This window comes from Rhinolophus ferrumequinum, chromosome 9, assembly GCF_004115265.2.
Source record: "Rhinolophus ferrumequinum isolate MPI-CBG mRhiFer1 chromosome 9, mRhiFer1_v1.p, whole genome shotgun sequence".
NCBI classification, from domain to species: Eukaryota; Metazoa; Chordata; class Mammalia; order Chiroptera; family Rhinolophidae; genus Rhinolophus; species Rhinolophus ferrumequinum.
In genome coordinates, this window is record NC_046292.1 from 55,134,681 (window position 1) to 55,156,015 (window position 21,335).

Sequence of the window (21,335 nt, forward strand, 5' to 3'; positions counted from 1 at the left end):
GATATAATAAAGTTGAAAGAGACAGTAAATATTTGAAAGCAGGATTCTAAAATATCTTAGAGGATAAAGTAATAAGACATGTCTAATGAGAATAAATCTAACAGGTATAAATATAATGTCACACACAAACAATAGTAAAAATGTCAAATGGTGGAGGTATGGTTTAGGAGCCATGAATGTTACTGGAGAATAAGCTCTTTGTGAGTTACAATTAGATGTAGCTGTCTTATTACAGAATAAAGGATGTTGATCATTTCTCTCTGTTGTGAGATGGCCAAACACAATAATACCTAGTTCTTTCCTTTTAAATGGATAATTAAAACTGGGACACAGATTTTAGAAACGAGAGATCAGAATGGTGAACGGATTGAAAATCATGTATGTGAAAACCAATTAGAGGAAGCAGGGATGCTTGTCCCAGAGAATAGAAAATTAGGACGAGTACAACAGCTGTTTTTAAACATCGAAAGAACCGTCATATGGCAAAGGGATTGGCCTTGTTCTCTCTGGGCCAACATATGGAAATGAAGTGCAAGAGATTTGGCTTATTCTGAGAAAGACCTTTCTAATGGTCAGAGCTGTCCTAAAATTAAATGAACGAGTCTGAAGGCAATGAGTTCCCCATCACTGGAGGTTCCCCATCAGCATGCCTAGCTAACTTGAAAATGAGGCACTAAGGAGATTCAATCATTGAAGAGTTTGAAGGTTCATTTCAACACTGACATCACATGATTCTCAGAGTTTTACTTAGAAATGTCTTGGCTACTGTGAAGAGCCTATAATTTACATATATATGTATGCATGTATTTTTTTAACCCAAGTCTACTCTCTATAGGTCTTATGAAATTGTAATGTCAGAAGCACTGATGTTCTCAGGTTAGGTAGAATGCATAAATAGCAAGGTTGTCAAAAATTCAAGAAAAAACTACTCTCCTATTTTCCTATTCTCGTGCTCACTTTCTTCCCTCACATGCTTCTATTTTCTAGCTATATTTAACTATTTGTAACTATTTTTAAAAAGTCTCTCACAACAACTCTATTTAGTCCTCATGTTTGCCAGACATGAAAGCATCCTTCGTTTTATAAAATGGACGTATTCTTGGAAAAGTCTGTAAATCCATTTTATGTAAAGGGAATAATTTTAAACTACAATTTAAAGGAACTCTGCCATGAATCTCAGCACCATAGTGAAAAAAAATGTAGAGAATCTTTTAACCATTAATAATAACCTTCTAAATATCTATTTCATGAATCTGATTTGAGCCTACTCTGTTTTCTGAAAAATGAGCATAAGTTTAGTAGGCCAGCTCTCAGCATAGAAGTAGGTCAAAAATGTAAATTAAGATAGCCAGATGTTGCCATCAGAGGCCGAAAGGAAAAGCCAGAAGTAAGCCAAAAGGAATAGAAGTTAGAATATGAGAAACCCTAGAATAGAAAGTTAAAGCCATCTTCTATTTTATGCCTTTGAGCCTGATGGGTTTACTAAATGATTGAAACTGCCCCTCCTTCCCTCAGCTGATGTCTCCAGCTTCCAGTAACAGCAGCGGGTCTCTCTCACCTTCCTCTTCTTCTGATTGCCTGGTGAACCGGGGAGGGCCTGGCCGGAGCCACGTGGCAGCTTTACGGAGTCGTTTTGAATTGGAATACGCTCTAAATACAACGTCTTATGCTGCCTGGTCCCAAAAGTAAGTGACAATGTAAGCAACAGTCTCACAGTCAACTAACTCTAAGTCCAGAATCTCCTCAAGATAGTCACCCACCTTGGTTAGTATCAACAGGGGATTTACCATCCTTGTGGCAAATACTGAAAGAGGAGTTTTTTAGCCCATTTCTTATAGTATTATGACCAAAAATTAGAAATGTCATTATCTATTAGTTTAAGTTCTCTAAGTTTCAAGTTTAACAGCAATTAACTCTTGCTTAAGCAAGAATTGTCTAGCTACAGCAGCAAAAGGAAATTACTGAAAATATTCTGGGGTTATCTTATGGAATCCAAGAAAGAATTCCTTGTGTGGGAATCAAGAAATAGCTTTGTGGATCTGAGCACCAAAAGGTCAGCATTCTAGAATTAACAAATGATCCAAATTCCACTCCTAGGTAATACCCAAAAGAATTGAAAACAGATACTCAAACAAATGCTTGTATTCAAGTGTTTATAGCAGCACGATTCACAGTAGCCAAAAGATGGAATACAACCCAAATATCCATCAACGGATGATTAAAGTGATATCCATAAAGTAGAATATTGTTTAACCATATAAAGGAATGTCAAATGAAAGAAGCCAGACACAAAGGTGTCACATATTGTATGACCCTATTTATATGAATATCCAGAAAAGTGGATTAGTCACTTTGGGCTGTCATAACAAAATACCATAGTCTGGATGGTTTAAACAATAGAAATTTATCTTTTCACAGTGGAGGCTGGCACCATCAGGGTGACAGCATGTTGGGTTCTGGGGGGACTTGCAGATGGTCATCTTCTCAGTGTGCCCTCACGTGGCAGAGAGAGAGCTCTGGCATCTTTTTGTCTTTTTATAAGGTCACCAATTCTATGAGATCAGGGCTTCACTCTTCTGATCTCATTTAACCTTAATCACTAAATTTAAGGCCCTATCTCTAATACAGTCACATAAGGGTTAGGATCCAACATATAAATTTGGTAAGAGGGGGACACAACTCAGTCTATAGCAATAAGTAAGTCCATAAAAGCAAATTAGAGTGGTGGTTGCCAGGGACTAAGTGTAAGGGGAAATTGGGAGTAACTGCATAATGAGTACAGGATTTTATTTTGGAGTGATGATAACATTTTGGAATGAGAAGTGGTGGTTGCAAAACATTGTGATGCAAATGTGATGCAAAACAAGTAAATGCCACTGAATTGTTTACTTTAAAAATGATTAATTTTATGTTATGTGTATTTCACCTCAATGAGAAAAAAAGCCAAAAATAATTTTAAGCAAAGGGGCAAGTCAGAAAAAGAGAAAAAAATAGTTTGGCGTTCTTCCATTTCCATGCCCCAGTACCGAATAGACAGGCTCTTTGTAACTCGGTTTAATTGTATAGTTTCAAGGAGAGATATATCAGTCATCTATTGCCATAATAATTCTATGTAAAACCCACACCAAAATTCAAGGCTATACAAACGTAAGTATTTATTTCTTGCTCATGTGTCTGTGGGCTGGTTTTAGGTGGGCTTGATTAGGAGCTGCAGGTTGTATCCAGGTCTGCTCCATCTGTCTCTCGTCCTCTTTGGACCGGCACATACCTGAGGCATGTTCTTATGGGCCAAGGCTAGGTACTCAAGAAGACAAGCCCAACTTCACACGCATATTTAGAGCCTTTTCCAAGTTGCATCCTATGATATTCCATAGGCAAGTCATGTAGCTGGGTCCGGCATCCACAAGGAGAAAAAATACACTCAACCTCTAATGGGACGAACTGCAAAGTCACATCGCAAAGGGCATCAATATAAAAAGTGTAATGAAATAGGAATAAATGTAGTCTGCCTCAAATGATAATATGATTGGCTCTTTTGGATCAAATGGCCACCTTTGGTCTAAGCAAGTGTGGTTGAAGTAGGGTCATATTTCATAAACAGAAACGAGGTAGCTAGGAGCCCCTGTTCTAGGTGGGAAGCAGAAAAGGCAATCACTCTGAGCCCAATAGATACCTTAGAAAGTGTGCACTACATTCCATGGAAAATCGGAAAAGACTGGCTTAAAATCTCTGTCCTTCCACATGAACTCCAAAGCATTTGCATGTGAGCCGTTAGCCATGTGCATTCTCATGCTCCATCATCAGAGTAAAAATATTTATCTTGAAGGTGAAGAAAGATTTTCTGGAGTTAGCAAGGATCTGATACCATCTACAAATTACCACTGTAGCCTTTTTACTGTAGTTATTATATTCCTGGTCTAACAAGAGTTGCAGCAGCAGCTCTGGAGGAACGGGAATCTGAATCATGAAGCCTTTAATCTAGGAATGTCATGAAATTCAGTATCGGCAGGTTTGATTGATAACCAGGCACACCGGACACAATCCTTTATTGGATTCCAGACGCTCACATAATTTCATAAGGGGCTCGAAGGCCAAGATAAGATTAGGTTCAGCCCCCGTATCATCTTCTAGTTCCAGCTCTTCTCCTTTTTGTTTGCTGGTGGTTTTCAAAGCAATTCTCTGAACAGTCGGGTTTTGACATTTCCGAAGTGCCGTCACCTGAGGTTTGTCCACTTGAGGTAGAGGTTAAGAGGATGAGCTGCGGAGTCAGACGTCTCTGAGGGTCAGTCTTGGCTTCGCCATTTACCAGCCCAATGACAATGACCATGGGCAAGTTACCCACCAGCTCTTAGGATTGTTATTGGGAGAGACAGTGTTGTCACAGGAGTCAGTGATTGATTGAAAGATGCCAGCAGACTCAAGCAAAGGATACAAGGTCCTGTAATATCTCCCCGCATACAGTATGTAGATGGCTACACAGCCTGGGAGGCACCCTGGCACTTCCAATTAGGTGAGGTGGGGCTGAAGGGCACACAGCTTCTCTGGCGTTCCAGAATCCAGGAAGGCAGCCACCGCTCATGAAACTGCCCGACTGGCGTGAGAAACACCCATGAGGTGTTTTGAGATGCTCCCTTTGATACTCTCATAAGGTTTTTCATACGCTTCTATCCCTTCACAAGTTTTGTAGAACTCTGATAAGCGTCTGTCTGTCTCCTTGATTCGGGTTTCTCTTAACAAACTAGTTACCCTGACTGTTTGCTGGGAGGGTGTGTTGAAGGTCAGTTCTTTTGTTGTATCATCCCTCTAGCAAGGTCAGTCCTTTTGGACTGCTTCAAATCAACTCCAGAAACAGTCGCAGCATTTAGCTAAGCTGTAAGATGCACCCAAATAAGAATCATGTCTGTTTTATTCATGACTGTATCCATGCTACCTAGCAGTGTGGTTGGCATAAAGTCAATATGTAATAAATATTTGTTTCATAAAGACTTGGATAAATTGGCTCCATAAATCATCATTATTATTAATTTGGAGCATGATCAGGGAATACGCTTTAACTACTTTCTCTATTCTTTCCATTTAAGTAGCTATCATTACTAAGTGTCTGCTGTATGCTGGGCACTATTTTAAACACTTTGAAGAGCCATCTAAGTAAGCCTGAGGAAGTGGTTATTCCAACTTTTATAGACAAGGAAACAGGCTCAGGAAGGATAAGCAGTTTTCCTACGTTTATGGAGGCAGAGTTGGAATTCTCACGCAGGACTCTCCTATGCTTTCTGAATTTCTCTGGCACAGGAGGTGACACTTTTCAGAAGCTTGATACATTTTGCCAAGTGTATCTGCTAGACTTCTTCCAATTTCTTCTGGAAGTCGGTCAGGGAAAGAATTCAGCTGCTCCCCCCAAGCCTGCTTTTGCAGCTTGTGTATATGAAAGACAGCAAGTGAGACCAGAGATCAATAGGTTCTTAAAGTCAAAGAGCCCGAGGATGCGGGAGCTAATGGACTAACTCCAGCAGGGCCACGCGTTTAACAGCCTGACAGTTGACAGTGGCTCTCAACGTTGGACGCACACTAGAATCCCCTGGGGAGCTTTTATAAGCACCAGTGCTCAGGACCAATTAAACCAAAATCCCTGGGGGTGGCACCCAAACATTAGACAGACTCTTTTGAATTTTCCAGGTGGTTCCAGTATACATCCAAGTATGAGACACACGAGAAGAGAATGCTACAATGCTAACCTGCCAGTCACTCTGCGGGAGGGGATGCAACTGACGGGATAGACAGAAAAGGAAAGTGAGAGCAGAGGTGAAACAACAGCTGTGACTGAAGGAGACCATTTTTAAAGGCTGATGTCCTATGTGGTCGTCCCCAAATGTCCTCTCCATGTTCTAGTAACCTCTGATCTGACAGGCATTCTAATCAACGCATTAAAAATCACACAAGTTGTACTTTTTAGCCTGGCATCATACTTTTAAAAAATGGGTACAAGATTTGGCCTATAGTCCTGACTAATAATAAGTGTTCCCAATTCCAGGCGTCAGAGTCCCCAACGAATGTCTTTAAAACGGTGCATTTATTTTTCAACGTTGGTTATGAAGTTTACAGCCTATAGTTTTGTAGTGTTTGATTTGATGGGGATTTGGGTTGTTTGTTTGCATATTTGTTTTTAATGTTCATTATTTTCTTGCATGAAATAAATGTCAGGGTGTGAAATTGTATCAGATATTTTCTCCACAGGTAATAGGAATTCACTAATTCCTACTGAAACCACAAACTGACGAAATCTGAGATTGAGGAAGGCACGCCTGAAGTTCTGCCTCTTTAAAAATATTTTGTGTCTCTAGATATATTTAGCAAACTAAGCATGTGGCATTTGCTCCTCCCACAGGGTATGAAATCTCCCATCTTGTACATGGATTACATCATGTAAATTTGGAAATGACAAAGTGATATACAACCTTTCAGATGAGAAAACCAATTAGTGTTTGTGTGGGGCTGGGCTCTGAGAATAGAATGCTATGACCTAGTTAGCCGTCCAGGAGAAGAAAACCAGAGATCCAGCGATTGGAACTGTAGAACAGATACATTTGGAATTAATTTCTCACATTACAAAAGGACCCATCAAAGTGTCCCTTTAAATAGAAACCTTGTCTAGTGCACTTAAAATGAAATTCAACTTAAAAAGTTGAAAGTAAGTGATAAAAGTTTGATTTCACATGGTTTTGTCGGAACACAGCCATTGTGTAAAATGATAGCACCATAAAACGGATGTTCCTGGAAGGAATGAAGAAAAGACAGCGATGAGGGGATCTTGTCTATTTGCTGTTGTGGAGCAGGGGTTTATCACGTAAACCCAGTCGGGTCTCCGCCTTCTCACCCAAGGTCACATACTCCCCTCTTAATACCACCTCTCCTGTGTGCTTCTTTGTAGTGAAACTCCCTTCAGGCTCCTTAAATGTTCTCTTTTCTTCCACTCCCTTCTTCACCTGAATTTCTTTCTTTCGCCAGCTCACCGCAGTCAGCAGTTTAAGCATGCTGCTCGTGACCACTTGGCACTCCTCCCACCTTGCTTCTCTCTTCTTCATGAGTTTTCTCGTGATTTCATATAATCCATGGCTCCAACGCTCTCTCTCTGCATCCCCCCCTCCCTGTTTCCCTCCCTCCGTCTCACACAGGTTATACACACGTACATACACACATGCACACACAGTTAACCCCCAGATAGGCCAACCTTGACGGATGTGCTTCCTTTGTGTGCAGTCTTTAACTTCTCTCTCCTTCCAGTCTCCCCAAGCCCTAATCCACTTAACCCACAACTACCAGCGTAATCTCACTTCTGTAGTACCCCAAGTACTATATCATGATCCTACTTTAAAACCAGCAATAATTCTCCACTGCCCCTAAGATTAAGTGAAATTATGTCATCCTGGAATCCAAAATGGTCGACATTGCACATTTCCAGTTTTAACTCCCACTGAACGTCCTAACGTTCCACTGGTTCTAGATGAGAGTAATACTGTCCCTCCTCTTCTCAAAAGCATTCTAGGATTTTTGGAACTGCGTGAGGCGTTTTGTGGTAGTCCCCAATGACTAGGGAGGTGCTACTGAAGTTTAGTGGGCTGGGGCCAGAGTGTTGAACTTCCTACAGTGTTTTGGACAATCCCACAAAATAAAAGAATTATCCTGCACAAAATAACAATAATATCCCTGGTGACGATACACATTATAGACAAACTAGAAGTTATGCTATTTTCCAGACACACCCTATGTTTTACCTACTGTCAACCACTCCCTGTCTTCCAATGTTTCACCTTGATACTCCTCCCATTCCTGTCAAAATATTAATCATCCCTCAGTAATATCTCACTCAGCTTAATCGCTGTGTCACAAGGGAGCCTTTTGTGGGGCCACACCATCCCCTCCCATGTCATATCAGGACCACAGCACTTTGTGCCACTTTATGCACGACATTCAGACATTGTTTTGTCTTATATTACAATATTTATTTTTTTTATTCCGCATTAGCTCATAAATAATTTAAGGACAGAAATTTTCTTCTCTTTTGTTTCTATTCAGATGCCTACAATATCTCATTTATAATTTAACTGTGTGTGGTAAATGTGAACAAATATTATTTATAATAAATTAGGGGAATCATTAGTTGGACTATGAATGCCGTGCTTTATACTTCTGCATTTTAAGTGAGTAAACCTCTGGCAGTTAGAGATTTTGACCCCTACCTTCCTGTCAAGGTCAAATCCATTCTTACCCAAAATCGATGAACCACCAGATAATTCAAACTTCTTCCACTGTACTCCCTTACCATTAGGGCGTTAAATGTTCACCTATTTCTTTTAATAAAGGACAAGATGTGGGTATCTGAAATGTATGAGGAGAGAAGTGACTGACACATTCATTTCCAGTGTGTTTAAAGGAAGAGAGGTTGCTTTGAGTTGAGATAGTTAGGACAGGTTTCATTGAGGAGCAGATGATGGATACGTAGTTTAGGTCCAGAGAGCAGGATGAACAAACATAAAATAATGATCATGAATTTTCTTTTTCTTCTTTTCTAAAAAGAATAGGCATCCCTTTCCCAACTACTCTATAATAGTAGTTCTTTCATATATCAAGGATCTACACTTAGACAGGTCTGTTTTCAGTTCTTCTTTTCTGTTCCATTGTGATATTTTCTTTATCCTTGTGTCAGTATGGTACAATTTAAATTATAATAGCATTACAAAAAGTCTTGCTATCTAGTGGGGTATGTCTCATCTTGGCTATTCTTGATTATTCATGGATTTTTACTTGTCTGTATAAATGTTATAACCAGCTTGCACTTTATAGACACAAAAAATAAGAGTTTGTTTATAGATATTTTAAACCTACAGGTCAATATAGGAAGATGTGACGTCTTTATAATACTGAATCCCTCTTCCCATGAACATAGTACATTTTTGTATTTGTTTGTACAGAAAGTACATTTTTGTATAGATGTTCCTTAATATCTTTTAGTTAGACATTGATGTTCTCTGTGAGGTTCTTATATTCCTCTTGTCATATTGATTGTTACATTCATTGTGATTGCTGAAATAATTGGAATTCATGCTACCCTATTATTTAATTCTCTCCAGTTGTTTGTTTTTTGTCTGTTGGTTTGTTTGTTTGTTTTTCTCACCCTATTCTTTTCTTGTTTTCCTTTGGATTATTTGAATATGCACTCTGTTTTTCTATTATTTAGTGGGTACCCTAGAAACTTCAATACTTAACAAATTCTATATTTAGTACATTTGTCCTACTTCCAAACAAAAGAGATCTTACTGCATTTTAGTTGCAAATCATTCCCTCCTGAATTATATATTTCTGACTTTATTTTAGTTTCATCATGAGCTTTTAATTCCACAGCTTAGATATTATTGTTTTATAGAGCTAGCATTTCTTTAGGCATACCAATATTTACTGTTTCATTGTTAAGTATGCTTACATTTCACACCTCTTCCTAGATCATTTTCCTTTTCCTCAAATGCATCTTTAAAAATTCCTTGAACATAACTCTGTTAGAAGTAAACATTCGAAAATACATTTATTTTCCCACTTTCTTGAAGATATTTTAGTGGAAATGGGATCTGAGGTGTTTAATTACTTTTCCATTGTATCTTCCTGATGCATTCCACATGTTTCTGACTTGTTGCTGTAAAGGATACCAATGTCTTTGGTATCCCACAATTTAACTATGTGTGCACAGTTATGAATTTAATGTGCTTCTCTTGCTTTGAATTTATCAGGGGTACAGAATCTGAGGATTGGCATCTTTCATACTTTCTGGATAATTTTCAGCCACTACCTTTTCTAATATTTCTTTACCCCATGTTCTTTATTCTCTCTGGAACTCGAGAAGTATTTCAGATTTTCTCACTCCATTTTCCAAATTTCTCAATCCTTTTTTCTTTTACATATATTTCTTACCTTTTACTTTCTCTATGCTGCTTTCTGGTAATTTCTTCAAATGTATCTTCCAGTTCACATATTCTCTCAGCTAGATCTAATATGTTGTTCTGTTTTTTGCATTTCTATTTCAAGTCATTTCTAATTTCTATTCCATTTCTAGAAGTTTAATTTTTTTTGCAATTTGATTAGACAGTGTTGAATTTTTTTTCTTCCACATGCTTTTAATTGATTCTTTTTCTTTATTCAAACGTATTTATTTTATATTCTGTATCTGAATGATATTTCTAATCTGCGCAGTCTTTATAGGTTTAATCATGTAGTTTCTTGTTTCTGCTAATTCTTGCTCTTGGTTTCATCATGTATTCAGAGATTTTTGTTCCTGTTTTGAGCTATTGTTCCTTAGCACTGTATCTCTGGCAATTTTTTTGGCATTGGTTGGTGTAGGGGACTTCACAAATGACATGATTTTGCTTTTGCTGATTATTTAGGGACACTAAGCCCTCAGGACCACTTTAAAACTTCAGCTTGGATATTTTTATTTAAAAAAAAAACATGTTATTAATATTTTTTGTTCTAAAACTGTATCTGTGTGGGTTTGTGAATGAAACTTCCCAGAGTATATATTTCATTTCTTATTTTTCTCACCTTACCTGGAGCCAAGGATGAAATAGGGCACTATTCTCTGCATCTCCCTATATGGAGTAGATTTAATTTTTCCTGCATCACCCTGGGGCTGTTGTTTGAGGATTTTAGGTTTATACTGGGATTTATACCAGCATTTCTTATCTGACCTTCCACCTTACTTGGGCCCAGTCTGTGTTTCTTCGACATGATCCATAAAATTAAAGCTTTAGACCAACAAGAGTCAGTATGAGAGCGTCTTCATAGCACTTACATCCACCTGGAATTATAGTTTTAGCCAGTCATTTACTTTTTTATTGGTGTCTACACTCAATTGTAAACATCATGAGAGCATAAATTTTTCCTCTCCTTTGTGATGCTGTATCTCAAATACTTAGACCATTGTCTGGCATATGGTAGGTGCTAACTGCCCATTTGTGAAATAAATGAACGAGCATGATAGGTCCTCACAAATATGCCATTTAATCCTCACAGAATCTTAAGTAGGAATCATGATTTTTATTTTTCAGGTGGAAAAAAATCTGAGACTCAATTTAATTTATTTAAAACTATATAATTGCAAAATGGTGGTTAACAGTTGAATCTGGGCCTGTCAGGTAGTGTTTTCATTACACCATGCTGTCTCTAGAGACTAAGCTTGACCAACATGTTTGATCCAGCTTTAAGACGCAGAAACTTCTAGCCTCTGGTTTTTGGCTTTGAGGAGAATCCACAGGGAGCTATCCAGAGTGCTGACCTTTCTCCCTCTAAAGCTCTGCCAGATCCAGTGGAACACAGTGCACCCTCAGTCTATGCCAAGGCAGCTTGCACAGAAATCTTCCCTCCCCGCTCTGACTGCCTCTGACGCTGGCCCGGTTACCTAAGCCTATGCCTGCTCATAACAGATTTTTATCATCAGCTGCCTGCACTGATGTAGACTTAACGTGAACACAACAAACTCCCCACCTCCTGCCTCCTTCAGCCGCATGCCAAGACCCAACCCTGCCCTCTCTGTCTTCCTTAATCATGTCCCTGGAAACCCGCCTGACTCCCTGGCCACATTGTGAAAACTGCAAAACCCAATTAGGACATATAAAAGAACAAACTCTTTCTCTTTAGACACTTGGGGATTAGTTTTGTGGATAACTCTACTTTAGTATGATTTCTTTATTAAATACATTGTAAAATTAGACTTTTTTTTTCAATGCCTCATAAATATATTCTCTACTACAGTCGTCAGTTACAGTCACTGCATGTTTTTAAAAGAATCGTTTAGCTGACATTTTGGGGCAACAAATAGCCCGACTGCCCAATGATGAGGGTTTCATGAGTTTTTCAATCCTAGAAATGAAGGGTAATACTTGCCTTGCTCACTTGTAAAACATAATGAAAGCCCAGAATCTTTCAGCTGATTTTACATAGAAACAATTTTTAAGATTCATAAATTTAAGGACACAATAATAAGACAGCATCTTTGGTTTTCTAAGCTGTTTCTTTACTTATTAAAAGATGCTTGATTTAAAATCTGACACCTATAGAATTTATAAAAGACCTCAGTTTGTATCAAAGAATCTCCTAAGTATCTGACTCTCACTTCAGCAGTGTCTTCTGAGCTGACAGAAGAAAGTGTTGCCTTACTAACTCACTTGACTTAAGTTATATTGGCCTTGCTCATTATACATTGTTTGTATAATGAAGAGAGGAAGACATTACTTGCCTAATCTAGGGAAAAGCCAACTCTTTCTCTAGGATAGTTATCTCCTCTGGAACATAATATTTTTGTGACACTCACTTAGTGAAGATCAGTTATCCAGCTCGTGAAGTGTTTGCACTGGAAAAATATAAAAGCCCAAAGAGCAGCTAGAATCTATAGCAAGTGCTATGATGCCTATAAGTTGCCTCTTCTTTCATTTTAAGCTCAAATCTTAAGTTGCCCATAATGTTTTCTAATGAACAAAAGCAGAAAATTGCTTAATGTCATGGGGTATGGGGTTGAGAGAGAAAATATCTAGCTATTGACATTGATGTAAGGGTGTGCAAGTATTTGGTACACCTCCTCATTATGTCCCTGAATGTCATCTAATAAGGAGGGGAAATTAAAGATAGTGGAGAGGGATCTTGCAGGAAGTTAAGACTATTTTCAAGAAGGACCAAAGGGGGAAAAAACAAAAACATAGCCATCTATTTATATTTACTGCACCACAGCCCTAGGTGCACTACAGTGAAATAAGCAAACAATTCCCCATATGCACATACACACAAAGAGTGAAAGGAAGACTATAAGTTGATTGTTAGTGCATTCTGCTTTTCATGCTGCTGATATCCTAAATATAATCAGAATTGGAAATGATCTGTGCTGAAATGAGATAGGGCTCTCTATAAGAACTCCCTTTCTGCTGATGTGGACCTAAAGCAATTGTGTTGGTGGCTCTTTTCTAGTTGCCTTACTCTCTAGCACCACCTAGCAATCAGTTGAAAAATCATGCTCGGGACGTCCAGCCCCTCTGACTGCTATGGTGAGAAGAGAGGCTTGGAGATTTCACACTGAACAAAGGCATTCAGCCTTAAAGTTAGGAGCATGTGAAAAATAACAATCCTTTCTTTCAGTTCCTTGACTTTTAAAACCAACCTTAGTTTGAAACAGGCTTTCTTCATGAAAAATGTAAAAGAAAGAACATCAAACAAAATACTCTGTTCAGGAGAAGAAGTGATGAAAAATGGGAAATTAACAAAAGTGAAGATATGAGAAGAACCCTACATGTGTAAAAGCGGCACCTTTTTATAAGCTTTAAGGACCTGGATTTATTGTCTAGCATAAAGGATTTGCATGAAAAGAGTGAGTGACATATTTAGGTTACAACATATGCACCTGAGAGAGAGAATGAGATGCAGCTCTCGCCACAGCTACTCTAATGATATAATTTTGTGTTCTTTTCCATCCTCCAGTAATGCTTGTTAGCAACCTAAAATGGGCTCCCTTGTAACCCAAAAGGCCAGCCAGGGTGCACTTCCCTCTTCAAGTGTTTTGTAATACTAATTAACTAATTCCCAGCCACAGTGAAGGGAACCTGCAAAGATTCGCCAGAGGCAAACTGCTAAATAAATGGTGACAGATTTCTCCATTTTCAATTAGATGAAATGACATATTGGGACAACGAATAGCCTAACTTTCTAATGATGAGAAAGCAGTTTTATGAGTTTCTCATTGCTGGAAATGAAGAGAAACCCTGGCCCTTCCTTCATTCATAACCAAAACAAGGGCCCAGCCCCACTCTTATGTACATCAAAGCACACAGATCCTGCCTTTGGCACTGACATTCGCTGTGTACCACTAAAAGTAAGACTTGGTCCGAAAATGTGGCTTTTGAGACTGTTTCTCCTCCACTGAAACATCTGACAGGACACAGCACAGGGACCAAAGAGAATAACCAGCCTAATTAAATCTGTACAGGCAGCACAGTGTGCTGTTCAGCTGCCTGACTCGCGTTCTGGCTCCGCCCTGCTCCCTCCTGACTCCAGTGTTAGTGCTGCGAATCTCTCGCTAGCATGGCAACTGTTGCTATGTTTGAAGTAATAAGAAGTGGGTGAGGCTGGTGTCTCTGTAATGATTCAGATACAAGAGCAATGATTTCTAAATAGGTTTCTGAAGCAGCTCTTACAATGGCGCTGCACAGTTTAACAGGTTTAATTCCTCGTAGATTTTTTTTTGCTTCTTTTCACCTTTATCACTTCCCATGTGGACTCCATCTAACCCTTACATAATGCAAAAATGGCAACATCCTTCCTTTTGCTTGCCAGTATTTGAAACAAGAAGTTTCCTGTTAAAGAAGGCATTTCACAAGTCGTTATTTCTTATTATCTCCTTGGAAACTATGAGATTGAGTTTTTCTTGATATTTAGATAAGCAGCTAATCCAACCTGAAGAAAATTGTGGACCCAGGAAATAATAATCCCTGAATTACCCAAAATGGAGTGATATTTACACTATTATCTGAGCATTTTCTACTAAGGAGCAGATGTGTTAAAGGCCTCAGTTGCAAAGAAGTACCAAAAAATCACTAGTACATGTACATTTACCTACCTGCATCGTCTTCCAAAGAGACAGAAAAAAATGAAATCCTCTTTTTTGGCCTTAATCAGGCACCTATTTGCCAGCCAGTGTTATTTGCCCCCCTACTTGTCACTGGATGCTAACACAGCCTAGTCCCTAGAAGAGATATGATTAAGACCACATGCACTGATGGTAATGTTAACCTAGCCAAAAAAGAAAAAGAAAAGAAAAAAGACACATCACATGTTTTTGTCACTTGCTATGTTCTAGACACTATTGTACATTTTCTGTATTCCAGTCATATCATTGACTTATCACAACTCTCCTGCACAGTAGGATTTATTTATCAATATTCCACAAATGAGAAAACTGGAGCACAGAAGGATAATTGACCTACCCAAAGCTTGGCAACTAGTAAACAGCAGTGTCAAGGTTGAGCCCAAACCAGCCTGAATCCAAAGCCCGTGATCTTTTCATCACTTGCTGAGCTGCTGTAGTGTGAGACAGGGAGCTGCTCTCGTGCTAATCAGCCCTGTCACTTGGGCAAGTCCCTTCCTGCCCTGGGTTTCAAGATTCCCATCCACACTGAAGCATGCGAACTGCATCCTGGCTATTTAAGCTTCAGCATCACCTAGGAACTTATTAAAAACTCAGATTCTTGGACTCCACATGGACCTACTGAACCACAATCTGCATTTTAACAAGATTTTAACTGGTGTGGATGTGCATTAAAATTTAAGAAGCACAGGACTTGCCAGTCACTATGGAATCTTCCCCCTTCTACCTCAAGAATATTTAGAATGTTGTCTCTCTTATCCCTGTATTTCTAGATCCCACCCCTCCTCCAATGTTGTATCAATGTTCCCTGTAAGCAGCCTTAATCCCAGCTTTACACTTGATGGAAAGATTTCTCTCTCTTCTAAGAAAAGTTTTGTTTATTTTAATTTACTCACTTTTTATGTAATATCATGTCTATGTTCTGTATGTTCCTTGAGGGAGAGACCCACTCATGTGAAATAATTTTATACCTGCGATACCAACTGGCATAGTAATACATTACACTACAGAAAATATGTTGAAAGAAATGTTGAGTAAATCATTATCTTAATTTAGTTACAGATGTCATAAAGTGCTCCGGTTGCAAGATCCCCATATTATCCGTTATGAACTTTTCAAAGCAAGCACCCTCCAAGAGTTCTTTAAATATGGGGCCCAAAGAAGCTTGCAAGTAGGATACTTGACAAGAGTAGTTTTCAAACTTTCTCACTGCTCCCCCATCTTTTTAGCACATAAATTCATGAAAGATTCAATTAAGACCAAGTTTAACATCAAAATCTCCTCCTCTAGGAAGCCTTCCTAGATACCCTCAACTGGTTAGATACCTATCATGTTTATTGCTGTCTTATCCTGTGCCTAAAATATCAGAATATGGAAACTATGTTATAGTCATTATAATTATGTCAACTGCCCCCTACACACACACACACACACACACACACACACACACACACACACCACACACAGTATATACTCCTTGAGGTCTTCTGTCTTTTGTCTTTGTCTTCTGAATATTTATCACAATGCCACAATGCTTGTCGCATCATAAGTGGTAGATTTATGTATATGGAGTGACTGAATGACTCAATAAATGAAAATATTTTGACTCCAAAATCTCTTTTCTTGCTTCACGTTAGGGTTCCTTGACACCAAGGGCATGAAAGAACACAGTTCTGTGGTCAGATTTAAAAAGTACTTGCTTCAGCTATGTTGGCATTCTCTACCCACATGGCACTTTAATTTAGTGTCACGTGAGCTAGTCAACCAGGCACATGAGCTCTGAGACTTAGGGACGCAAGTGACTTTGGATACCCAACGTTGAAAATTGAAGCAGTACTTGTTGTTGTTGTTGTTGCTGTTGTTGTTTTCTCCCTCTCTTAGTAAGTCTAATAACATTTATAGAGTGCCTACCTTGTGCCAGGAGTTTACTAGAGACATGGAGATGTCAAGAAGAATACATAGTATAATTTTTCCACCCATTAAGTAGTCTAGAATGAATAATAGACCCCAAGTGTGTTTGTAATACAATTTGGTGTGTCTAACAATGGGGACATGACTCTCGAGTCCTGTAAACACAGAAGGAGGTATTACTGATTGTGGGCAGACATAGGCCACAGAGATTGGCCTGCTATCTAGGGAGATGTGTCCAGCTAATCACCCATTTGTCCTTCTCTGGAAAGGACCTTGAATTTGGGGAGGAAGAAGAGCATTTGCTATGGATTGCCAGGCAATGAATCCATGCTACAGAGGAAAGACACTGAAAACAGAATGAAAGATAAGGGAAGCTGGTGGGGCACGGACTCATTAGCAGCACCTGGTGTAAATTTAAACCGGGTTTATGGAAGAGAGTTATAAATAGATAATTATCCAACTGCACACAAGTCTCTGAGCTCATATTATTCCTCGGAATGGTCTACTCTATAGGAGAATTCTATGCTTTCACTCTCTATATATTTAAAAGAAAAACGGAACAGAGAACATCTAGATGACTGTTTGATGATGACACTTTCCCACCAGACTGAGAAATGGCTTTGTTAGGAAGCGGAAGTCTCTGGAGGTGACCTCTGGTATCTTGGATTTAGTGAGCCAGCCCTTTCCTGTGCTATTGAAAGGGGAACGAGAAAAGCTTTCAGGGCCATCAGATTTGTCTCTCCTCAAGATGGTGTCAGAGTAAGGAATAAGAAGCGGGAAGGGTGAGAGATCATGTTCTTCCTTGCCTACTCAATGCATTATTAATTATCTAAGACCTAATTAGTTAGCTTTCAGCTAACACTAATGTATCAAGTAGGAAAGTTTTCAGCTGAAAGTAACAGAAAACTCAATGAATGTCTAATAAAACAGGGGCTTGTTTTTCACACATAGCAAGAAGTCTGTAAGGAGATAATCATGGTCAACGGTTCTGCCGCTGTTGGGAGCCATAGACGACCCAGGCTTGTTTTAACGTCTTCGTCATCTTCAGCATGTTGGTCTGTCTTTCTCATGTGTGTAGCTACATCGTCACAGAATAACTGCAACAGCGCGTCACTATGTCTTTATTTAAAGCAAGCAAAGGGGGCTAGTGTGTATCAGCATGTTTTTCTGTCCTGTAGCCTTTTAGCCAGAAATCAAAAGTTTTCTGACATTGAGTTAATTGTCAGAAGCTGGACCATGGCAAGTGTCCCTTAGGAGAGAGACTCAGGAGGAAGAGGATGAGCTCCAGATAACAGAAGTGGGAATTGGTATGCTGCCCTGGGAAAGAGCATACACCTTGGAGCCAGAGATATCCGTCTTCAAATCCCCGTTCGGCCTCCTAAGAACAGTATGGACTTGGGTCTGGGCTTAGTAAAATAGGTACCATGATATTACCTTGCTTGGTTTCTGCCAGAATTGGAGAAAATACATACAAACCACTTACTATCATCTTTGGGAAGTTTGTGTTGTTTTGTTTTAAACTACAGATAATAGTCTACTATGTACCCAGAGATGGATAAACACTTTTCTGAGGCTGAGAAGAGAAAGCCTGTGTCTGCCTGGAATTCACAATCCTAATTCAAGCACCCTTTTCTTTCTATCACTTGTGCTCTTTGAGATAGTGGGGCACTCCTTTCTGTCTTTCATAGCAGCTTTATCCATATATTCTCATAGCTTTTTCTCACCTATCAATACTGCTTGTTTGTCAAATTCAAGACTGTTGACCATTCCCCAGTCAAGCTGCCATTTGGATTAAAGTCAGGGTTTTTAAATGTTTTCTACCAAGCAGCAATTTACATGAAAATGACAGAAATCAGGGGAAATGACTCTCAAGGATTCTTTTTTTTTTTCTTTCTTTGTAATCCCTGAAAAGAAAACTGTAGTAAATTGTGACTGTTCCTGCTAAATGCTAGCGTACTACATGAAAATGGAAAGAGTTGAAAGTGCCTGAGAAACAACAAATCTACATACATTGGTTTTAACCAAATGAACACTTCATTGCATATAAAAATATAGCCCTTCATTATTGTTCAGGGCAAGATGAGTGTTACACTCTTTTCTTCAATAACATTTTCTCTCATCAACACAGAGAAAAAAATATGCAATCATGAAATAAGTAAAATAAAAATTGATAACAAAACATCATATTAAGATGGTAGTTGTTTTCAACATGACATATCTGAAGGAGTACAGTATTTGACTAGGAAAGATAACCTATGATCTACTTCCAGATATTGAGTGATCTGCATTTCATTTTTTTAAACAAATTTTCTGCTTCTTGTGTATTCTTTGGCTATCTTTCTTTGTTAAAGTGAGGATAATTCTGAGTTTAAAGACTGTCTCAGAAAGTTGAACCACATTATTCACCTCTCAATTTTTACTTACAGAGATCTTTAGTACAAAGGGCAATAAATTCCAACCCCTTTTCTTATGTCTGGATAGAAGGAGAAAGATGAGATAGTTGAAATATTATTAAGTTTCTTGTAGTTTGTTTTTTTTTTTCCAATTATTGCCCATTGAATTAGACCAGCACTTTCCACTATAATTTGTTCTAAAGTAGAAAGATCTGATGTTACATTTGTTTAAATAAACTCCTCTGTATCTTAGGGAAAGAGCTATAGAAATTTGAACAGTGTACAAAGTTTAACTGAATATGGCTGGAATTGGAAAGTTCATGGAATTAATCAATTAAATCACAAATATGTGTTGAGCTCCTACTAGGTACACAGCACTGTTTCTGAACCTATCCAGTCAGCTCCCAATATTTTGACAGCTAACCTTGTATAAACACTCTTGACAAACTGAACACATTATCTTTTGTTCTTTCCTCTCTCTTTGTGTTTCCCTTATTGTCTTTATTTAAAGGATTAACAATATTTTACCTTATAGATGGTAAAAACCCAATGTGCATGTCATGTTCTCTTGTTGTTGTAGCCCCTTCACTTACCTGATTCTATCACTCGTTCTTTGGGTTGTTCCACTGGAGATGCACTCACTTAACATGTATTAAGCATCTGTTGGGTGCCACATCCTGTAATGGATGTTGGAAATACAAAGATGGATGACATATGCCCCTAGCCCTGAGAGAAGTCAATCTGGTGAGGAGGTCAGAGAAGCAAACGGGAAGTACTAAGCCAGGTGTAGTACTGGGGGCCTGGGGAGAGGCAAAGGAGGCTTCCTGAAGCCAATGCTATTTAACGTGAAACTGGGAGAATTAGCCAAACAGAGAGGGAAGGAAAGGTGTACTAGGAAAAGAGAGCAGCAGCGTAAAAGCAGGGAGATGGAAATCTGTGTGATAAAAATAGAAAATAGCTTAGTGTAACTAGAGAGGAAGAGATGCACAGAGATTTAAAGAAATAGATGTAAGGGGAAAACAGGGAGACAGGCGAATTCAGTATCCAAAGGAAAATGGAAGGAAGAGAACAGCTTCCCTTTATGCAGCTTCCCTTCTGGTGAGTCCCTAAGACCTCAGACTCTTCATCCAGGCGGTGAGCATGTGAGGCGCGGCTCGGGACTAGACACAGCAACCAGTCGTATTTGGAGAAATGGCACTGGAGTGTGACTCTGAATTCTGACCCTCCCTGAATGAGCATGATTTCTGCAGCTGTATTGAAATGGGTCCTTGGAAAGACACAGGTGGGTCGAGAAAAATGTGGTGATACAGGTGAGACGTGAGTGACACAGACACAGTGAAGCTCCACCTTGAACCAAAGATTAGCACCTGGAACTGTACTAACCAGGCAGTGCTGCAGTGTGACTCTTGGCACTCAGCTAACACCATATTGATGACACCATTCACATAATTATCTGTCTATGAGGCTGTCTCTTTAAATGGTGAGGAAAGGGAAATAAAGCTATGAAGAAACAGAAATCGTGATTTTTAAAAAAATGAATTAACTTCCCCAAAGGCTTCACAGCGTCTAGTTTGTTAATCTTTACATGGAAAGGTAGGTGATCAAACTGAGACCTCCTGAGTTAACTGCCCAGAGTCTCAGCCATATGCCTCATTCCTCTTCATGTGGATCGCCACTCCCACACCACTCCCATCTGCCTTCATCCGTCAGTGCCTACAATAGAACTTGGCACATGGGAGCTCCTCATCAAAAGTTCATTGAGTGAAAGAACCAACACCTACCACTGAGTGCTATTTATACTGTTATGTCTTCCCTATTGGGAGCTTCCTACAATGCTCTTCCAAATGGGCATTCTGCTGCAGCATGCCTCTCCACAGGGAAAACCTCTCTCTTAACAAGCCTCATGACCCAGCAGACTGTGCAAGCACACGTAGTTGCCCTTTTCTGCCCCTCACCCAGGTAAATGGCTCACCGAGGAAAGCCAAGGCAGACTTTTTCCATCTTGCAAGTATTACTCATGACAAGACACTCAAAGAACAAAACACTCTTGGCTCCTTCCTGTTGATGCCAGTTTGGGATTGTTAACAAAGGCTTTGTCCAAAGAGCTTGTTGTTAGGTCAACCGAGCACACAGGTTGCTCAGTCAGGACTGTCTGATTGGCCTGAGATAACAGCAGAGCTGCCTGAGATGAGGAATTGGTTGTGGAGGAAGAGTTGGCATGACCCAGACGCCACAGGTGCTTTTCCAGTTCTTTCACTCAGCTGACATTTTCTGAGCACTTACAGTTGGAGTTTGGGGTGTGCTAACTGAGGCCCCATCCCTTCCCTCAATGAACAGATCATTTTAATCCAGTGTACTAA

At 39.2% G+C, this 21,335-nt stretch overlaps 2 protein-coding genes across 2 annotated transcripts in view; one reads left to right on the plus strand and one right to left on the minus strand.

The window, feature by feature from the left end:
• Positions 1–21,335, plus strand: part of TNNI3K (TNNI3 interacting kinase) — a 273,108-nt gene that overhangs the window by 223,028 nt on the left and 28,745 nt on the right. Inside the window, exon 23 of the mRNA XM_033115870.1 lies at positions 1,516–1,685. Within this exon, the coding sequence (XP_032971761.1) occupies positions 1,516–1,685 (170 nt within the window). The remainder of the gene's footprint in view (positions 1–1,515; positions 1,686–21,335) is intronic.
• LRRC53 (leucine rich repeat containing 53) overlaps positions 1–21,335 on the minus strand; it is a 65,697-nt gene that overhangs the window by 22,374 nt on the left and 21,988 nt on the right. The window lies entirely within an intron of this gene.